Source organism: Cervus canadensis, chromosome 6, assembly GCF_019320065.1.
Source record: "Cervus canadensis isolate Bull #8, Minnesota chromosome 6, ASM1932006v1, whole genome shotgun sequence".
Lineage (NCBI taxonomy): Eukaryota > Metazoa > Chordata > Mammalia > Artiodactyla > Cervidae > Cervus > Cervus canadensis.
In genome coordinates this window covers 82,135,546-82,156,796 of record NC_057391.1, presented here as the reverse complement: position 1 = coordinate 82,156,796, position 21,251 = coordinate 82,135,546, and the positions used below count along the sequence as shown (strand labels likewise).

Sequence of the window (21,251 nt, the reverse complement as noted above, 5' to 3'; positions counted from 1 at the left end):
TTGTGGAGTGTGAAGTCAAGTGGGCCTTAGGAAGCATCACTATGAACAAAGCTAGTAGAGGTGATAGAATTCCAGTTTGAGCTATTTCAAATCCTAAGAGATGACGCTGTGAAAGTGTTGCAATCAATATGCCAGCAAATATGGAAAACTCAGCAGTGGCCACAGGACTGGAAAAGGTCATTTTTCATTCCAATCCCAAAGAAGAGCAATGCCAAAGAATGTTCAAGCTACTGCACAACTGCACTCACTTCACATGCTAGCAAAGCAATGCTCAAAATTCTCCAAGCCAGGCTTCAACAGTACTTGAACTGAGAACTTTCAGATGTTCAACCTGGATTTAGAAAAGACAGTGGAACCAGAGATCAAACTGCCAACATCCACTGGATCATAGAAAAAGCAAGAGAATTCCAGAAAAACATCTGCTTCACTGACAATGCTAAAGCCTTCAACTATGTGGATCATAACAAACTGTGGAAAATTCTTAAAGAGACAGAATTACCAGACCACTGTACCTGCCTCCTAAGAAACCTGTATGCAGGTCAGGAAGCAACAGTTAGAACTGGACATGGAACAATGGACTGGTTCCAAATTGGGAAAAGGAGTACATCAAGGCTGTATATTGTCACTCTGCTTATTTAACTTCTATGCAGAGTACATCATGTGAAATGCTTTGCTGGATGAAGCACAAGCTGGAATCAAGACTGCTGGGAGAAATATCAATAACCTCATATATGCAGATGACACCATCCTTATAGCAGAAAGTGAAGAACTAAGAAGCCTCTTGATGAGGGTGAGAGGAGAGTGAAAAAGCTGGCTTAAAACTCAACATTCAAAAGACTAAGATCATGGCATCCAGTCCCATCACTTCATGGCAAATAGATGGGGGAACAATGGAAACAATGACAGACTTCATTTTGGGGCTGCAAAATCACTGCAGATGGTGACTGCAGTCATGGAATTAAGACACTCACTTCCTGGAAGAAAAGCTAAGACAAACCTAGACACTGTATTAAAAAGCAGAGACACTGCTTTGGCAACAAAGGTCCATATAGTCAAAGCTATGGTTTTTCCAATAGTCATGTATGGATGTGAGAGTCAGACCATAAAGAAGGCTGAACGCCAAAGAATTGGATGCTTTTGAATTGTGGTGTTGGAGAAGACTCTTGAGAGTCCCGTGGACTGCAAGGAGATCAAACCAGTCAATCCTAAAGGAAATCAACCCTGAATATTCATTGGAAGGACTGGTGCTGAAGTTCCAATAATTTGGCTACCTGATGCAAAGAGCCGACTCATTTGAAAAGACCCTGATGCTGGGAAAGATTGAAGGCAGCAGCAGAAGGGGACGACAGAGGATATGTTGGATGGCATCAGTGACTCAATATACATGAGTTTGAGCAAGCTCCGGGTGATAGTGAAGGACAGGGTGGCCTAGTGTGCTGCAGTCCATGGGGTTGCAGAGAGTTGGACATGACTGAGCGACTGAACAATAAACAGCTGATTTACAATATTGTGTTAATTTCAGGCGTACAGCAAAGTGATTCAGGTATACACACACACATAGCCATTCTTTTTTACTTTTTCCATATAGCTTATTACAGAACATTGAGTTCTTTGTGCTATACAGTAGGTCCTTATTGATTATTTTATATATAGTAGTGTTTACATGTCAATCCCAAACTCTTAAATTTATCCCTCCCCCCAACCTTTCCCCTCTGGTAACAGTAAGTTTGTTTTCTATGTCTGTGAGTCATTTCTGTTTCATAAGGATAGTTCATTTCTATTGTATTTTAGAGTCCACATATAAGTGATATCATCTGTCTGTCTTTTTCTGACTTGCTTGACTCAGTCTGATAATCTCTAGGTCTATCCATGTTGCTACAAATGGCATTATTTTATTTTTTATGGCTCAGTAATACTCCATTTGTGTGTGTGTGTGTGTGTGTGTGTGTGTGTGTGTGTTACACCTGTATTTTCTTTATCTATTCCTCTGTCAATATACATTTAGGTTGCTTCCATGTCTTGGCTATTGTAAATAGTGCTGCAATGAACACTGAGGTGCATGTATCTTTTTGAATTACTGTATTCTGCAGATATATGCCCAGGAATGGGACTGCTGGACCATATGGTAATTCTATTTTTAGTTTTCTGAGAAACCGCCATTCTGTTTTCCAGTGGCTGCACCAAGTTACATTCCCAACAGTGTAAGAAGTTTCCCTTTTCTGCACACCCTCTCCAGCATGTTATCTGTAGACTTTCTAATGACGGGCATTCTGACTGGTGTGAGGTGGCATTTCACTGTAGTTTCAATTTGCATTTCTCTAAGTATTAGTGATATTGAGCATCTTTTCATTTGCTTTTTGGCCATCTGTATGTCTTCTTTAGAAAAATATCTATTTAGATCTTCTGCTAATTTTTTGACTGGGTTGTTTATTTTTTTGATATTGAGCTGCATGAGCTGTTTGTATATTTTGGAGATTAACTGCTTGTTGGTCACGTCACTTGCAAATATTTTCTCCCATTCTATGGGCTGTCTTTTCATTTTGTTTATGGTTCCCTATGCTATGCAAAAGCTTTTAAGTTGAATTAGGTTCCACCTATTTATTTTTGGTTTTATTTTCATTACTCAAGGAGGTGGACCCAAAAATATATTGCTGTGATTTAAGTCAGAGTTTTCTGACTACGTTTTTCTCAGGGTTTTAGAGCATCTGGCCTTACATTTAGGTTTATAATCCATTTTGAGTTTATTTTTGCGTATGGTGTTAGAGGATGTTCTAATTGTACACGTAGCTGTCTAGCTTTCCCAGCACAACTTATGGAAGAGACTGTCTTTTCTCCATCGTATATTCCTGCCTCCTTTTATCACAGATTGATCATAGATGTGTGGATTCATTTCTGGGATTTTTATCCTGTTCCACTGATGTATATTTCTGTTTTTGTGCCAGTACCAATACTGTTTTGATAAGTGTAGTTTTGTAGTAGAGTACGTGGTCAGGGAACCCAATTCCTTCAGCACTCTTCAGGATGGCTTTGGCTACTTGGGGTCTTCTGTATTTCCATACAAATTAAAATTTTTTGTTCTAGTTCTGTGAAAATGCCATTGGTAATCTGATAGGGATTGCATTCAATCTACAGACTGCTTTGGGTAGTACAGTATTTTGACAATATTGATTCTTAAGAACATTGTATATCTTTTCATATGTTGTGTGTCATCTTTGATTTCTTTCATCAGTATCTTACAGCTTTCAGAGTACAGGTCTTTTGTCTCCTTAGGTAGGTTTACTCAGAAGTATTTTCTTTTTGATGTGATGGTAAATGGGACTGTTCCCTTAATTTCTCTTTCTAATCTTCTGTTGTTAGTATATAGAAATTCAAGAAATTTCTGTGTATTAATTTTGTATCCTGCAACTTTACTGAATTCCCTGATGAGCTCTAGTAGTTTTCTGGTAGCATCTTTAGAATTTTCTATGTATAGTATATGTCATTTCCAATTTGGATTCCTTTCATTACTTTTTCTTCTCTGATTGCCATGGCTAGGATGCTGGTATGCTATTTTAGTTCCCTGCTTCCTCCTTCCTCTCAACCTAGACAGATCCTACCCCTGATTAAGGACCAAGCTGAGTGCTCGCTTCGGCAGCACATGTACTGGAGTTGGAACGATGCAGAGAAGATTAGCGTGGCCCCTGCGCAAGGATGACACGCGAATTCGTGAAGCGTTCCATATTTTTATAAAGAAAAAGAAAAAAAAAAAAAAGGACCAAGCTGAGTGAGTCTCACATCTGCACACAGCTTTCCTTGAACATTCTAGGCCTTATCGCCCATTAATCATTATTTAACTGGTGTATATGTATCTGGTTTCTCTAAAGAGGCTAACGTCCTTGAGAACAAGGACCACGTTTACATTTCTTTCATAATCTTCCAGTGACCTACCAACTTCAGCACAAGGCACATAGCTGACCCCCACTAAGTATCTGTTGACTACAACGGATATGAATGAATAAAAGTTTTAAAAACAAAAATTCTCAATTGTACACTTACGGGGGATTCAAACAGCAAATTTTTTTTTAGCCATGCCACACAGTTTGCAGGATCTTAGTCCCCTGACCAGGGATCAAACTTTGGCCTACGGCAGTGAAAGCAGTCAGTCCTAACCACTAGACCACCAGGGTATTCCCTAAAATGGTAAATTTTATGTTATGATATTTTAATACAACTTTAAAAACACCACCAGAGTACAAAGCATATACAAAAGACTCTAATAAAATTATATCAGATGAATTCCTAATTGGTATGAATAGGTAGTCCTAGCTGGGGAATCAAGTCTCATGGCTTAATAGCCTTAAAAATGAAACCTCAGTCAAATCTAAGAGAATCTAGTTAGCAGAGCAACAAGACTACTGTTGAATAGGCAAAATTTCCTATTCAGAGGTCCCCAGTCTGGCAACTTCCACAGTTTAAAAGCATATGGGGATGTGCACCCACATGCTTCCCTCTCACCCTCACACACACACATATACTCTCTCTCTTTAAATAGCAAAAGCTTAAAGAGTCAATTCAGTTTATAAACAAGAAAAAATAAGAATTTGACTGAAATCATAAGAAATATTTTAGAATGCAAAGAACACTACAAAAGGCAGATATTTACAATATAAAGCCTATGGTCCAAAAAATTCCACCTAAGTCTTCTTTTATTGATCATTCGCATCTATATGGCAAAAGACTATAAGTTAGGTATTCCATGAATAGTTAATTCTGAAACCCCAAGTGAAATGTAAGCATAAATGTGTAAAATAGCGGAAATGATCCATTTTTTATACCTTACAGAGTTCTGGGAATAAGTCTAAATCAGCATGCTGATTTAATAATAAGAAACACATAAGACAGAATGTCAGAGGTAGACAGGTCTAAATGCAGAGGTAGTAATTGCCTTTGAAGTCAAAGACACAGGCAGAAAAGAAAGTGACACTGCAAATTTTGTTTCTCCTCAAAACAGAGAAATGTACAGAATAGCACTTCCATCTTTTCCACAAGCAAGATGCTTGAGTAAATACTATCCAAGCCCTTTGTTCTAGTTCAATCAAAAGTGAAAGTGAAAGTTGCTCAGTCTTGTCTGACTCTTTGTGACCCCAAGGATAGCCCATGGACTTCTCCAGGCCAGAATACTGGAGTGGATAGCTGTTTCCTTCTCCAGGGGATTTCCCAACCCAGGGATCGAACCCAAGTCTCTCGCATTGAGGGCGGATTCTTTACCAGCTGAGCCACCAGGGAAGCCCAGCTCAATCATGCTTCTCCTAAAGACCTAGAGAAAGAGAAAGTCAAGCAAAGGGTAACAGGTTACAGCCATGCTCCTTTCTTCTTTACCTTAAGCTCACTAAAGGACTCTTTAAAATGTTTCAGATTAAACATTAACCCCATTTCTTCAAACTAAACTATGTTACTGGACATCAAGACAGTGGCTACCCTTGAGCTGTGGATAGTGGAGGAAAAGGGACTGCGACCAGTAAAGGCTCCAAGGAACTTGTGGGATTCTTTCTGGGAATGTTCCATTTCTGGATCTAGATGCTGGGTTATTTGGATGTGGCTTCATGAAAATTCATCAGGTGTGTATTTCTTTGTACACTTCTCTGTACATATATTATCCTTCAGTAAAAAGTTTAATTAAAAACTATTGCTTCTCCAAGGTCAATGTTTATGAAATGCTAAGTTTTGACAGATACAAAATAACAAGCATAAGAAAAACACTAAAAGGGGTTTTAAGGTAGTAATTCTCAAAAGTATCAACTTGAGCTAAACAAAACAAACACTGCCTTTTATTTACGCATCATCCATCATTTCATAGCTCTGCGTGCTTGATACATGTCAGGAAGGTGGCTGAGGGCACATATTATCACTCTTTATGGACCTAGTCAGTAATATTTGTCCCACCTTTTCAAGGAATGACACATTTTGGAATAAAAATGTTTACATTTTAAACCACTTTAAATGGAAATGTGATTTTTTTTTAATGCTTATTTTAGTAAAATGAAAATAAGTATTACTTGCCTACTGTTCTACATACAGGTATCCACTGCACCATACAGTGCAACATTCTGAGGCGGCTGCCGTGTGCTCAAGGTGGTCCTTGCACCACCTGCCCCCTGGGCCTTGCTTCCTGGATCCCCCACTGGTCTCTGCTCAGTGATGTTGAGAGCTTCAGGGTTAACTGTCCCTACATTAAATGACTTGTGACTGCTAAAGTCTTCAGCCTGTCACTTCTCTGCAGTAAACGGTCTACTTCTACCATCCCATTCCCACTCCTAATTGTTACATCTTCAAAATTCATAAATTCCTCTTAGGAAAGAACTGGAGGCTTTCTGAAACCAGATAACACAGTTAAATCGATAACATTATTTTGTCATAAAAGTATGTAGTTCTGTGTGGACTATTTCCTTTCTACTCAGGAGGGGAGTTTTGCTCCTTTCACTGTTCACCAAGTTACTACCTGGTGGGGGAGATGATATGGTGGTGAACAAAACAGTCTCTTCCCTAACGGGCTTTATAGCCTGGGCCCACTTCCAGAAGCACAGCTTTCCCAGTTATAGAAGCTGTAGAGAAAGGAACAGAGGCAGGCCTGAAGAGACGTCACACTCAGTCCTAAAATTCAGGTTAGCACTCCTTCCCTCTTAAAACATTTCTCTTAAGACCATTTCCAGGTTGGAGAGTTATTTCATAAGAGGCAGAATAACTTCACAACCTAGGGCTGAGTAAAAACAAATATTGTGTTGTTTTCACTCTGACAATGTCGCTGTCTCATAAGACAGAAACTGAAAAGGGACAACACACAGGTGAGGAGCCACCACAAAGGACTGGGCAACAGTCCCTTCTCACTGGCTCACAGACCCCGATCCTTATCCACTGAGTGGTAGAAATAGATTTCTTTTTTTTTAACTCTTTTTTTTTTCTTTTAAAGAGCAGTACAAGTTGCTCTTGTGTGGTGAACGATGTACTGTGTGAGGAGGGAGGGGATCTTTCAATTATGCAGAGGCAAAAAAAGGCTAAGTACTAGTTAAGCTAAAGCCACCACCAAGTTAAAACTCCCTTCTCAACTCAAGTGTCGTATGGTTAACAGAATCATGTAAGGAGCTTTTGCAAAATACACATCTCCCACCACGCAGGGATGGAAGAAGAATCTGTAATATGTTTCTTTTGAAATTCTACCTCAGGTAATTCTGATAAGCTTCTACCTACTGTGAAAATTACTGAGCTTAAAAAAAAAAACTCTCAAGGCCAAACTAGTCCATAAAATAGATCTAAATATTTAACTTAAAGAATAACAGAATGACTAAATGAATATAAATGTAGATGAAAAATGTATTTATTATTCCTCAGTATGCAAGCAATTAACCCAGAGAAAAGACAGGCTACGCTAGTTCTGTTTCGTCTGATCTGGGCCTCAGTATTCTTCGGGCACTACTTCTTTCACAGCATGAGTGCTGGGTCAGTACTTCTCCTAAAAGCATCACATTCAGCAGCATTTGCTGAAAAGATCTGGGGGCGGTGGGGGTGGAATGAACATTAAAGACATTAAATACACTCTTTAAAAATTCTTACTTCAGGAAAAAAGTCACTAAATTCACATTGTAACTGTGAAGGTGAATGCTGAAGATTAAAAATTAATTGAAAGAGTATTCTGTATATTCACACGTAAACATGTCTATTTTATTTTTTACTGCAGGTAACTAAAAAGATCAGGTGAGTTGTTAAAACTGCGGTGTTACTTAGGAAACTGGGCAGGTCACTATGTCCTTGGGGCAGGAATGTACTTTTAGGGGAAGAAAAACTTACTTTGAGAAATACATGCATGTTTAATAGAACCAATGTTGGCAAAAAATAAATAACTGAAGTGACTGCTTTAGATTTAGAACAAAGATGTTTAAAGTCATTCCTAAGGAAAGAAAACAGTCTTCTTCTGTCAACAGCAAACTAATTTTTAAGGAATGGTTCACCTTCAAAAAGCACTCATTTTTAAAATTCATTGAAAAGTTCATGTTTTGGTATGAAATAAAAATAGAATTTATTTTAAAGAGATATTTATTTGCTGTACTTTTCCTTTAAAACACACAAATAAGTAACACCAGGAAAAAACTATTGATATTTCTAAAGACCAAAGGTCACATACATCATATATTCCAATTATTCTCCTTAATTACTAATCTATTCACCTCAATTATTTTTAACAAAAATTTATGAGGCCTACACTGTGCTGGGTGCAGAGGTTATAAACAAAATGACTGAGCCAGGGGTCCATTCACCAGGAGCTCACAACAGAGGGAAGGCGGCCGACGCATAAAGAGCTAACAGGTGATACAAGACACGGAGCTGTAAGCCAGGATCAAGGGAAGTGAGAGGAGAATGACGGAAAAGAGGATTACCCCTGAGGAGCACAGACCCCTTCCCTCACGTGTGATTTTACCTTCAGGGTTAGGCGACATTTATTAAATACCCAGTCAGGGAGATGTATCTTCACAGACTTGCACATATGACAGGATCCAGGCCTATGACACTAGAAACAGGAGTGTTGTAGGGAGGAGAGAAAACCACCTCCCGATCAGAGGACACAAAGGTGGTTTTAGGAAGAGATCCTGGCAATCCCACTCGTGTTTTCACTCAAACCAAACCCTCAGCAGTTTGTGACAAACTGCTCGCCAGCACCTGAACATTCTCTGTAATCTACTTACTTCCCTTTGCTGGGCGAAGGCTGGCATATCATGAAACTGTCTCATGCCACCCACAGGAACAGAACAGTTCCACATCCATTGGAAGGATGGGTATATTACAGTAGCAAAACAAGAGAGAGAGAAAATGCTTTCATCATTCCATACCTGGCAGTAAGATGCCAGCTGGCTGAGAGCTGCTATAAACAAGACTGTCCAACGGAGGACAAAAGATTCCAGAACTGCGCACTGCAGAATGGGACGTTCCGGTAGCAGTGGGCTGCCTTATGGACAACATTACAGCACAAACATTTCCTAACACGTGACTGAAACCAAGCACTAAAGAGGTGAGCAGAGCTGCTGTGCATCACAGCATCCCCAGCAGACAGAGGACTAATAAAAGGTTCTTTCCCCCAAGCCCGGAGGTAAAACCTGAGGCTGTTTACTATGGCTCCAAAGGTCAAAATTAATAGCATGAATTGAGTCTTCTTTTTGCTCTTTGAAACTCCTTGTCAAGCGGCACAGCCAGCTGGGCACACAACTCTGATATGCAGATCACAGCGTTTGTGAACAGATAAAATGAATTACAATGAGTGCAGCCTATCATATTTCAACTAACAGGAAGGTCTCTCTCTTTTTCACCCAAGTACTGTCCAAATGTCTTCTCTTATAGCCAACTTGGGATCATTTTAAACACCTCAAGAGTCTATACTAAATACTCATTAGCAAATGACTCTGGAAGCCAACTCAAGGTTTGTAAAACTGCAGTTATCCTTAGAACAGGCTAGTGTAGTTAACTATATAACAAAATAAGTATTAGCTACCAGTATGCTAAATATCCAAGTATATTATTTCATTTTGATCCCCACCAACCCCCAAAATAATGATATTTCATTTTTAAGGTGAGGAAATTGAAGTATGGGGAGGTTAATTCTTGTGCCCAGGTAAAAGCCAAGACTCTTACCTGAGTCTGCCTCAAACTAATATGAGATTAAAAACTTAAAAGAAGGAATAAAAGAAATGGTGATATACTATGAAGTGATCACCCAAAATAGAGGAAAGATCAGGAAAGTTGAAGAAACTGAAAACTGCCGCAAGATATTCAAAAACTACAACTGGCGACTTGTGCATCATACAAAGAGATGTAGCAATTTATAAGTTCCAGTTATGGTTCTCTAAGACAATAATGGTTTAAAAAAAAAAAAAACAACTACCTTTCAATCAATAAATCTCTCATTTTGGAAAAAGCTGCCTACAGCACTAGTTCCTTATTACCATTCTGGGACTGTGTCCTTGACAGCAATACCAGCGCTTCCACCAGAACACCAATCACACCATCTGCTGTCTGAGCAGCAGCAATTCTTAACACCGGCACCCGGCCTTACTACTTTAATAGCAACAGCCCAATGTCAGCAACCAAAACAACCAAACCCAAACAGCTGGCTTACGAATTTTATCCATATATACCCTGCCCACGATCCAGCTACCCACACACCCACCCACCAACTCTGCCCATTTGCCCACCACTGCGTGCTGGGCACTGTGCTGGACCCGACTGCTCTTCTCCCCACCTGCAGCAGTTCTCCAACGGTAAGAGAAGCCCAGCATTGTCCCTTCCATACAGAACTGTGCTCACAACACCCAAGCACAGGCCAATTATGAAATGGGCTTTCCTGTTAAGTAAATTACAAAGCACCAGTCGTAAAACCATATGCATTTAGGGCAACAGTTCCCAACCCTGGCTGCATGTTAGAGATACCTGGGAGCTTCAAAATACTGCCAATGCCTGGGCCTCATCCCAGGCCAATTAAATCAGAATTGTGCAAAGTAGGGGACCAGCCTGGATATACTTGTTTTTTGTTTTTTTTTAAAGCTTCTCTTGTGATTCAAAAGTACAGCCAGGGTTGAAAACCAGCAAACTTCAGTATTTTTAGGATGGTATTTCTGAACACCTCTTAGCCCACAAATGAGTTAGGTGGTATAAAGACCACAAAGGTTCGTGCTCACTGCACCCACCATCTGGGCGGTATTAAGATGACACGTTGATAAAATGTTCTCTTAAAATCAAGTCCCCATTCTGTCTTTGTTTATGGCAATGGAATGCTAAACAAGAGAGCACCCTGAGGTCACTCACCGCCCCCCAGCGGCCCCAAGCCTCACTTGGAGAAGGCTCTTGCAGTGAGGAGGTGCTTGAGGAGCCCTCCCTCTCTCGCAGCTGAGGGTTTGGGGGGGAGTTGAACTGGTCCCATCCAGGCAGGAAGCAACCTCAGCTCAGTAACCCGACAGGAGGAAACCTTCACAGTTCAGGCATGATTATCAAACTCTTTGTGCTCTTACAGGAGAGTAATTATAGGCATGTGAAAAAAGGGAAGCACTCCCCGAGGAACTCTTCCTCACATGCTTCCCAAGAGGCAGTAGGGCCATTAAAAATTCCATGATGAAGAGGAAAAACAGCCTGGGAACAGCCAGGAGGCAATACAGCAAATTAATACACCAGGCCTCCTCGGGGAAAGCTGTGATAAAACAGGAAACACTTCTTTCTTCGCAAAATAAAATTATACCGCTAATGATAACATAGTCACCACACACACACACGCACAAATGGTTCTAATGATGGGTGTGAAATTCCCAATGCTGCCCAGATGCTTTGAAAGGAATCTTTACGGCAAATAAAATGGAACAAGAAAAAGACAAAATTTCCACTCAAAACAGTTTTTAATATGGCCATTCACCTGCTTCTTCCCTAATACCACTGCTCTTTAACAGTCCTTCCCTAGGTGCCAGGTTTTGTTAAATGGTCCACTCTTTGCAAAGCCCACCATCCACTTCTGAATCCAACTGCATCCGTCAGCCACACTGGAGCTAGACTGCTCCTTCTCTGCTGACCCCTTGTTGGGCAGGGACCTCACTGTTAAGGAAAACAGGGAGCCCCGAGGTAAGTGTCTCATCACCCACATTTCCTAAAACCTGTGGATGTCACTTGTGCTAACCATTTCCCACAGATCGGGGGTTCCCAAACTTTACTGCTCGTGTGCCCTCATCAGTAAAAAATCTGAACAGTCCTTATATATGTAATACATACACATGAAACAACAATATATGCTGCTAGACTAATATATGTATAACTTTAAAAATAATTTTAAGGATAAGATAATAAATAAACATAAGTTTAAAAATGTTCTTCCCTTGCCCCAAAGAACCTTCATGTTTGCAACCCCACTTAGTATCCACTGCCCCAGGAATGATGTCAGGCAGGACAAGGATGAGCTGTAAGCGTCCACACTCTCCCATCCTACTTTCAGCAACAGTCTGAAGCAATAAGCACTATCTCCACACAGCTGAGTGCACCAGAAACACGGCCTCGGCTTCCTTACGTTTCCAAGTCTGGCCACAAGCACGGCCAGTAAGAGAACAAAGATAATGATGTGGATAATGAGACACACAAAGAAACATGAAGCTCACACCCACTCCAACTAGGATGAGGCCTTAAAGGCAATAGGAAACCTGACAAAAGCGTGGATGTATCAATCTCAGCACAGCTCAAGGCAGCAGAAGTAAGGGGAGGAGGACAAATAATCCACCTTCAGTATCTGACATGACACAGTGTTACTCATATAGTCTTCCTAAAGAGCACACATGGACATTATTTTATTTGGTACTAAGACAAGTAGTTGGAGGACCGCTTTCCTATGAACTGCGACTTCATTTTCCAAGACAGCCTGAGCACCACCCCCTCTAAGGAAAGCTCCCTGAGCCTGATTAGGAGCTGCTCTTCTAAGTCTCTGTCACTCCGGTGCACACGTTTAGGTACCTGTCTGTCATTCCTAACTGTAGCTGTCCGTTTCCACACCTGGCCCTCCCATGAGGATATAAGCTCCTTTAGGACAGTGTTAAATATCTAAACAAAGTACCTGGCACACAGTAAAGTGAAAGTGTTAGTCACTCAGTTGTGACTGACTCTTTGAGAACCCAGGGACTGGAGCCCACCAGGCTCCTCTGTCCGTGGGATTTTCCAGGCAAGGATACTGGAGTGGGTTGCCATTCCCTTCCCCCAGGGAATCTGTCCCACCCAGGGATTGAACCTGGATCTCCTGCATTGCAGGCAGATTCTCTGCCATCTGAGCCACTAATGAAGGCTCCCCAGGAAGGCACATAGTAAGGGGTCAGCAAATGATGAATGAGTGATGGCTAAATAGCATGCGACTAAGAAAAGGCATTACAGTAGTTTACTAATATCCTCTAATTTTCCAAGCTCTTACTTAACACCATGCGTGAGAGTCTCTCTTTTCAAAAGATTTTTCCTACTGAAATACTACTTTTCCAGTAGAAGGTCAGGCAGGCGGTTATAGTGCAGAGTTCATTATTACAGGCCATAGCAAATATCCTAACTATATCCATGAAAAAAATAATTTCTTTGTGCAGCCTGCCCCCCAAATCTATGAATATATCCACTTAACAATGTGTTAGGAAGAATAAAGAAAAAAAAATCATTGGAACCTTGGAAAGAAATTCTTTGTGCCATGAGAAATAATAAAAGTTCTATGGTTCAGCCTATTAGCTGCTCCTTGTGCGCAATAACCCACTAGGGCATGCCATCATAGAAACCATATTTACTCTGCATTTCACCCAACTTGAGAGAATGTATATTCAGAGGCACTGATTTCATTCTGCTATGCAAGTCCAGGATTTATCCTGACAAATTCATACTGAATGCCCCGTAAGCGCCAGACACTGTGTTAGGCGTGGGGGACGGACTTATCAGGGAACAAGACAAGGTCCAGGCACTCTGAAGCTTAGAGTCTAGTGACAGACAAGAGGAAAAGTAAGAAAAACAAAACAACAACAAAGTCATTACAGACTGTAATTAAAGCTCTAAAGGAAAGAGAGAGATAACGAGCAGTGAGAGGTACAGGCAGGAGCTTTTACACAGGATAGCCCGAGGGGGTCCTCCCAGAGGAGGTGGCCCCAGCTGCGATGAGAAAGAGCCAACCACAGGAAGAGCTCTAAGACTGCAGTCCAGCAGAGGGAATGCGTGTGAAGGTTCAGCGGCAGGAAAGAGTTGTGAATCTGAAGAATAAAACAGAGCTCCCAGGCACAGCTGGGTCTCTCCCTCAGTGAGGAGGAAGAAGTCTATGAAAGGAGGCTGGACAAGAAGGCAGGATCAGATCACAGAGGATGAGTCAGAACTTAGGTCAAAGCTGAGGTTTTAAATCATCCAGTAAGCCATGGGACCACAGGAAAGATACTTCAACACTCTGCCTCAGTTTCTGCCTCTCTAAAACAACTCCTGACCTCAAAAAGTTGTTGAGAAATCAAAGTGGACAGTATACACGAACATACTTTAATCTGAAAAGGGTTATAAAAGGACAACAGTATCATCCAGAAAAAAACAGTCACTAGAACACAATTACCTGGCAGAGCAGTGTGCTGGTGAACATCTTCGGTGAGAAGCATCAGCAAGAACATCCAGGGAGTAAAGGGGAGAGAGAGGATTAAACTGCAGGAGTAAATGAGATTATTTCAGTGAGGCTTACATGAAACAGACCTAGTCCTAAAGGGCTACCTGCTACTTGCTTACTGTTCCCCTTTGACTCTTCAACTCTCCTGTCACACCACAGACACCGTTCAATCAGCTGCAGAGTCAGCAGTGTACCCACAAATGTAGCGTAACTAATCCAGCCAGCCTCAAAAACAGACTATTCCTTGGTAAGCAGCAATTTTTCAAAAACTTCTGATACATAGTAATTACTTAAGTGGCAGAATACAGTATTTTCTAACTGACATAAAGGGAACTTATGCCTACTGATTTTCAGCCCTTGTTCCCAAGAATACTAGCATGAAATTACCTTGTCCTTATCCTGGCAGATGTTTCCAGTGAATAACTGGTTAGCACAAACCAGCAGCAGTGTAGTGGAAACAGAACTAGATTAGGAATTAGAATATCCAACGTTTAGTTCCAGCCTACCACTGAGTTATCATATATTAAAAACTACAAATTCTCTTTGGGCTTTACTATCCTCATCTGTAAAACAGATGTATTACTATCTGTCTTACCTATTTCATGGGATTACGGTGAGGGCTACATAAAATATTGCTTTTGCTTTAGAAAGTAATTTCAGTTTCTCATCTGTAAAACACCTATTCACCTCAAAAGCGGGGGTGGGTGGTGGCAGTAAGGATCAACTGGGACACTATATAAAAGTACCTCACTTTATGTTGGCTAGCCTTCTTTGGATTTTTTTCCACAATAAATACTACCCCCCCCCCCACATTTCAGAAATAAATATATATGAATACTAGAAGAACAGTGAATGGTGTTAATAATTTCAAAAGAACTTTAAAAGTACACAAATAAAGCAATTGTCTGTCACAGAGGTCCCAGTCCCAGTGCTGTCTGACTTTAGGCAAATAGTTTAAACCTCATTTGTAAATAATCCATCTCATCTGTAAATAACAGATCTGGATGAGATGATCATCACAGGTCTCTGTGCCTTTAGACTCTGATGCAAACACAGTTAATACTCTAGCATAGCAATCCCCAAACTTTAGTCTCTGACATTCCACCTTAATGACTCTATCTGCCCATCACCTGCTCTACTACTTATTTCATATTTTCCATCATATTAATTTTTACTCAGCATTGTCATCATTATATTTCTGTGAAATAACGAGTTTGATAAAATGATTACATTTTTCTATAAACTATTATAAGTAAAGTAAAAACTGTGTACCCACATGCCATCTAGAATCATATAGATTCGTACCAGTTAGGTCTATCTCTGTTCTAGTCCATTTTGAAATAGTAACTTCAAGACGAAAATTCCAAGTCTAAAAAGTATTATCAACTTATTAACAAGCTAATAAGCAGAAAAATCAAAACACCTATCAGTATTCATCTACTTTACAACTAATCATCAAGATGACGCAAACTCTCCCAACAAGACTCAGAGGCTCGGACATTAAAGGGCCACACTGAGAGCCACGGCCAGCGACTTTAAATCAGGTCCCTTATAAAGTCCTAGACGTGCCAAGGGCCCCTCAGGAGCAGCTGGGGAAAAGAGTAAGAGGCTCTAAGGCCTCAACCCCATTTCACCTAAAGCAGCTCTACCTTCCTCTGCTTCATATGTTTAGGATTCAACATTGCATTTCTCAGCATGGGATGCTAATACTGAACTCAAAAATAGGCAAATGAAGTTCATTCTGATTTCTTACTGCAAAGTTTAAAACCAGAATAAAAACTGGATTCCTATGAAATATGTTACAAGTAATAAACCGAAGATCACAGTTGAACCTAAAAAGGGGAACTGGCTCTTGTTCTTATTAGTGAATACTAAGATATTTTTGGAAAACAGTTCTCCAAGAAAATCAGAATAACTTAAGGAACAGGAACCTTACCTCAAGTGCACAAGCAGAAATGTGAGGAAAATCAGAAGCCAAGGCTTTATTCTTTCTAAAGAAAAGGAAATCAAATGATAAAGATGACAAAGAAAAATAATCTTACCTGATTTCGTTCTCTCTTCCCAGCTGATGGTAACCAGAAACTAAAGAGAGGGAGAGAATAAGAGGAAAGAAAACAATAAAAGAAGTGGTAGGAACATTAATAGAGATGAGAGGATAAAAAAGATACTGGATTAATGAAGTGAAGAAAAAAGAAATCTGGAAAAAAAAATGGAATCAGAGCAGAAAAGGAGATGTTAAATGTGTATGAACTTTTTTTTTTGGCAGAAAAGGACTCTTTTAAAGTAAAAAGTTGGAATACAGAAGACTGGACACTAAAACAACTCAAGATGATGGTGTGAAACCAATGCACTCTCAGCTGTGCAGTGAGAACAGGATCCCAGTTCAACAAGAGCACAGACCACACCTTGTCAATTTTATAACAACCAACCAGGCTGAAAGGATATAGGATCATAACTGGACACTGACCATGACACAAACTAGAGACACCAAAGAGGCAATCGTGTTAGGGGGCAAGGCTGTCACAAGAAAAGGTAGAATGATTCTTCTGGAGCTACACACAGGCTCTCCGGTAGCACTTATCACAGTAGTTAGAACAAAAAGATATTTCTCTGTCTAGAGGTTTAAAAATGCGAAGTGCATACAGAAGAGAATACAGAAGCAATCACATACTTTCAACGAAAACATTTTAAAAGATGGAAAAACTGATTTAAAATATAGCATTCTCATTAGAGGCTACTTTTATAATGGAGCACCTAGAGACATAAAATGCAAAGAAATAAAAACTAGTCTAGAAAGGAAAAAACAATCACTGTCACGAACTTAGTATGTTAGCCATGGTATAAAGTACCAATCTTTAAGATGACCTCATTCAGCTCTACAACAGAATCTCCAAGTTTCTTCATAAAACATTCTTCTGCGGTCTCCTCCAAGGAACAGGCTAGGAGAGCACCGGTAAATACAGAAGCACTTACTCTTTCTGACGAGGGTCACTAATGAGGTGGCCTATCCTCTCAGTACCCAGATTACTTATGCTGGACTCCTGAAAAGGCAAAGAAGGTAAAACAAGCATTAAGTATGATCTGTCACCAAACTCACACCTTCCCACGATTATACCAGCAACCCCAAAGCACATGTCGGATGTCAATCTTAAAATCCAATAGCAACTAGACAGCTTTTTGTGGAACTCTACAGGGCCGGTTAGCTCAGTTGGTTAGAGTGTGGTGCTAGTAACGCCAAGGTCGCGGGTTTGATCCCCGTACAGGCCACTCTCTGTGACTTCCCTGGTGGCTCAGACGGTAAAGTGTCTGTCTACAATGCGGAAGACCTGGGTTCGATCCCTGGGTTGGGAAGATTCCCTGCAGAAGGAAATGGCAACCGACTCTAGTACTCTTGCCTAGAAAATTCCAAGGATAGAGAAGCCTGGTGCAGGCTACTGTCCATGGGGTTGCAAAGAGCTGGACACGACTGAGCAACTTCATACCTTCACACCTACTGTAAAAGTACTGCATGTTATTCTAGACTTAGTTTTTTTTAGTGCTCAAAAAAAGTCTTTTTTTGAAACTATGTATAGTATTTTAATATACCTCCTGGACTTATTAAAAAATGTCAAAATAGAAACAGCTTTTAAAAAATCCAACAGCAGCCAATTTTTAACAAGCCAGCACACCAAGATCCCTAGAGTCATTCACTTAAAGCCTCAAGAGCCTTCATAATGTGACATTTACAGAGTCCTCACTAGGAACACCTAAGTATCTACTGACTAAATGTATGCAGGTCAAAAGATTCCTGAAACTTATAAAAATTATCACCCTGTATTTGGTCTGTTAAACATCATCTCCTAAAGTAAAAATACAAGTTTGTATAAACTGGTTCTTAAATTAGTGGTTCTCAAGATTGTAATACAAAATCATACCCATACCACCACGAGCAATTCAGAAACTAATCATCTCTAAAAAACTGGAAAATGGCAGAAGGCACTCACCCTTCATTTAACTTGAGTACATTTACAGTGAGTATCTATCACAGAACTTGGGGAAGCGTATTGACAGTACATAAGCAAGAGTTACACGCATATGAGGACTTGTTAAGATGAAAGAGCATAAGTCATGGGCATGAATGTCAAAAATGTCAAGCCTGTTACTCAAACACATTTGTTTCTGGGCCAACACTATTATCTGTATTCATCTGTGTGTGGATTAGCCTAAATATGAGGGTACACATTTTAGCAGAACTGGCTGTAGAAAAATTAACTTGGAGGTCAGATTTTGGGTGGGAGTGGAGCTAAATGAAAAGGCTTCCCATACTGTATTCTTCCTATTTTTCACACCTTACACCTACACCTCTTGGTCACCAGCACAGCCACAGTAATGCGGCCAAGAGAAAAGATAGGTGAAAAATGAGCTATTTGTTACAGCAGAAAAATTATTAACTTAAAGTGCCGTAATGTTTAAATTTACAGTTTATTACTGTGTAAATTACAAGCAGTACTTTGCGTAATTAGCAGCTCGCTGGCAGGGAGCTGTGAATGAAACTCATTATTTATGATTACAATTTAGAAAAAGAGGAGAGAGATAGGGGAGGTAGAACAGGAGAGAGAAGGGGGGCAGAACAGTGACCTCTGCTAGAAATGACAAATATCCCTTTAAGGTGATGAAGATGAATTAACCAAGTAAACATTATCCTATTCATTTGAAATCATTATAGGCACATCCAACAGGCCCTACTTTCCTTCCAGGCAAGCTAAAGGGGGTCTCCAGGATGAAATTATTTACTTCCATGGGCGTGGAAGGCTCTTATTTTATAGGAGCTGAAACAAAAAAAGGTAGGTGTTAGGGAGAACACCATGTGTCAATCCTAACCAATAAAGAAAAAAAGTCAAACCATTGCTCTGTTCCCCACTCCCAACATCCTGGGGCCTCCCTCCACTCCATGTATTCCTACCTGCTAGGTGTCCTGTTAGAATAAGCTCCCACAATAGCAAATGCAGCATTGTATTGTCTATAAAATGAGTAATCCAAAAGAAAAGATATTCTTCCAATAATCAAATATTTTCTAATTACAAAATAGAATTTAAAAACAGATAAAAATATGAATCCATCTGAAAATAAACAGACGAATTTCTTTTGCAGAAAACAGTCCTCTGATTCATCTATAAAAACAGCAGCTCCCTGAAGGCAGGAAGACTATGGCTCTGATCACCACATACCTGGCTGGGCACAGGGCCTGTCACACTCAGGTACTCTAGATACTCACTGAATGAGCAAACATATCAATGCTCTAAAAATGCCTCTTCCACCCTTATTCTTTCTCCGCCACAATCTTCTCTGACTGGTATTGAGCCCCAGTCTTATTTTCAATCTCAAAGCCAGAGTGAAAAATAAGTAATTAATTACATTTAAAAAGATAAAAGAGAAGTAGACCTGGGTTCAATTCTCTGTGTTTTGCCACTTCTATCTGGGTAACATCAGACATTCCTTAACACCTTTGAACCCATTTTCCTCATCCTTTAAAGAAAATATCACCTTTTTAACAAGGGTTTTGGGAGGATTAAATGAACTGAGTACCTAGCACAGTCCCTGGGAAAGGCAGAACTGAGTAAGCTGGTAGACAGTCCTCCCTTATGGCCAAGGAGGGACTTTTGAAATCTGATAACAGGTCTTGCTTTCCATTTTTTTTTTAATGAATCCTAGAATAAAAGACCAAAGTTAAAACAAAAGAAGCATTCGTGAATTCAAGAGGAGTCATAAAGAAGCCAAGAGCATTTCAACTTCTATAATAATAATATAATCAGCAGAGTAGAAGGGACAGAGATCGAGCCTCTAGGTTTACAGACCACTGACACTGTCATGACAGTGTTTGCTTTGTCAGAACTTCTGTATGAATCAAGCTTCATCTTTCATGTATGTATCCACTCATGTCCTATATAACATTCACTCTTGTGAATGTGCAAAATACATCTGGTTTATTAACCCCAAGGAGTTCTTCAGCACCTCTGATTACCAATAGGGTATACAAATCTCTTGGGGAACATTATCCTCCCAGTGAGCCTAGGAAATAGTGAGAGCTATCACCTTCCCCACAAGCCTTCTTCGCCCTTTTCTGAGGCATCGAGCTGCAGCTCCAGGCAGACGATTAAAGCGAGCGTGGTACCCTAAACAAAAAAGAAGACAGACCTCAGTAACTGAATGTACAAGATTCATTAGCAGTGATATGCTTCTAATACACAAAGGCCTTTCACATGGGATCTTACTAGACTGACCCTTAAACTAGTATCATTAGGCTACTTGCCAAGTATTTACTATTCCTTTCTCTTTGTCACCAGTGGTATGATCTTAGGCATGTCCTTTACCCGTGACCTAGGCATCCTTGTTTATAAAAAGGGAACAATCATTTGCTCAGTCCTCTTTTACAGAATTTCAAGACTCCATGAAACAGCACATGGAAGGTATTTTATAAACTGAAAACACTACATAAATATAAGGTATTCTCAACAATTTCTAATTAAAAATTAAATGTTAGCTATCATCTCAAAAACATTCTAACTCAGGGGCTTCCCTGGTGGCTCAGGGGTAAAAGAAACTGCCTGCCGGTGCAGGAGACACAGGTTCAATCCCTGGTCCAGGAAGATCCCATGTACTGCGAAGCAGTTGAGCCTGCGGGCCACAACTACTGAGCCTGAGCGCTAGATCCCATGGGCCGCAACAACTGGGGCCGACGTGCCCTAAGCCCGTGCTCTGCAACAAGAGGAGCCACGGCAATAAGAAGTCTGAGTGTCACGGTGAAGACTGGCCCTTGCTCACCGTAGCTAGAGAAAAGCCTGCAGAACAATGAAGACCCAGCACAGCAAAAAAAATAAATAAACAAGAGTATTTAAAAAAAGTTTTTTTAAGACATTCTAATTCATGAAACAGGTAAAAACAAATAGCATGTATAATATAACCCCATTTCTCTAATTGCTGTATATGTTCTATACATAGAAGAGACTACTGGAAGAATCCACATGAAAATGTTATCAGTGACTCTCGGTGTGGGATTACAGGCCATTTAAAGTTTCTTCTTTCTAGTCTTGCTTGTTTGCATGTACTTTAAGTAGTCCACAAA

General features: G+C 40.2%; 1 protein-coding gene and 2 non-coding genes across 7 annotated transcripts in view; 2 read left to right on the top strand and 1 right to left on the bottom strand.

The window, feature by feature from the left end:
• GPATCH2L (G-patch domain containing 2 like) overlaps positions 1–21,251 on the bottom strand; it is a 60,477-nt gene that overhangs the window by 14,250 nt on the left and 24,976 nt on the right. For 2 of the 5 annotated variants that reach the window (XM_043472612.1, XM_043472611.1), the window contains exons 5-8: positions 20,222–20,301; positions 17,123–17,190; positions 16,086–16,140; positions 14,102–14,187 (exon numbers count right to left, since the gene is read on the bottom strand). In XM_043472612.1, coding sequence (XP_043328547.1) covers positions 14,102–14,187; positions 16,086–16,140; positions 17,123–17,190; positions 20,222–20,301 — 289 coding nt within the window. Of the gene's footprint in view, positions 1–14,101; positions 14,188–14,536; positions 14,613–16,085; positions 16,141–16,191; positions 16,232–17,122; positions 17,191–20,221; positions 20,302–21,251 lie in introns of all 5 variants that reach the window. The other 3 variants (XR_006270135.1, XM_043472613.1, XM_043472614.1) reach the window with 3 other exon arrangements.
• On the top strand, positions 3,619–3,725 carry LOC122444398. Its single transcript, XR_006270241.1, has one exon. It is a non-coding gene; the product is annotated as a U6 spliceosomal RNA (small nuclear RNA).
• On the top strand, positions 17,343–17,416 carry TRNAT-AGU. Its single transcript has one exon. It is a non-coding gene; the product is annotated as a tRNA-Thr (tRNA).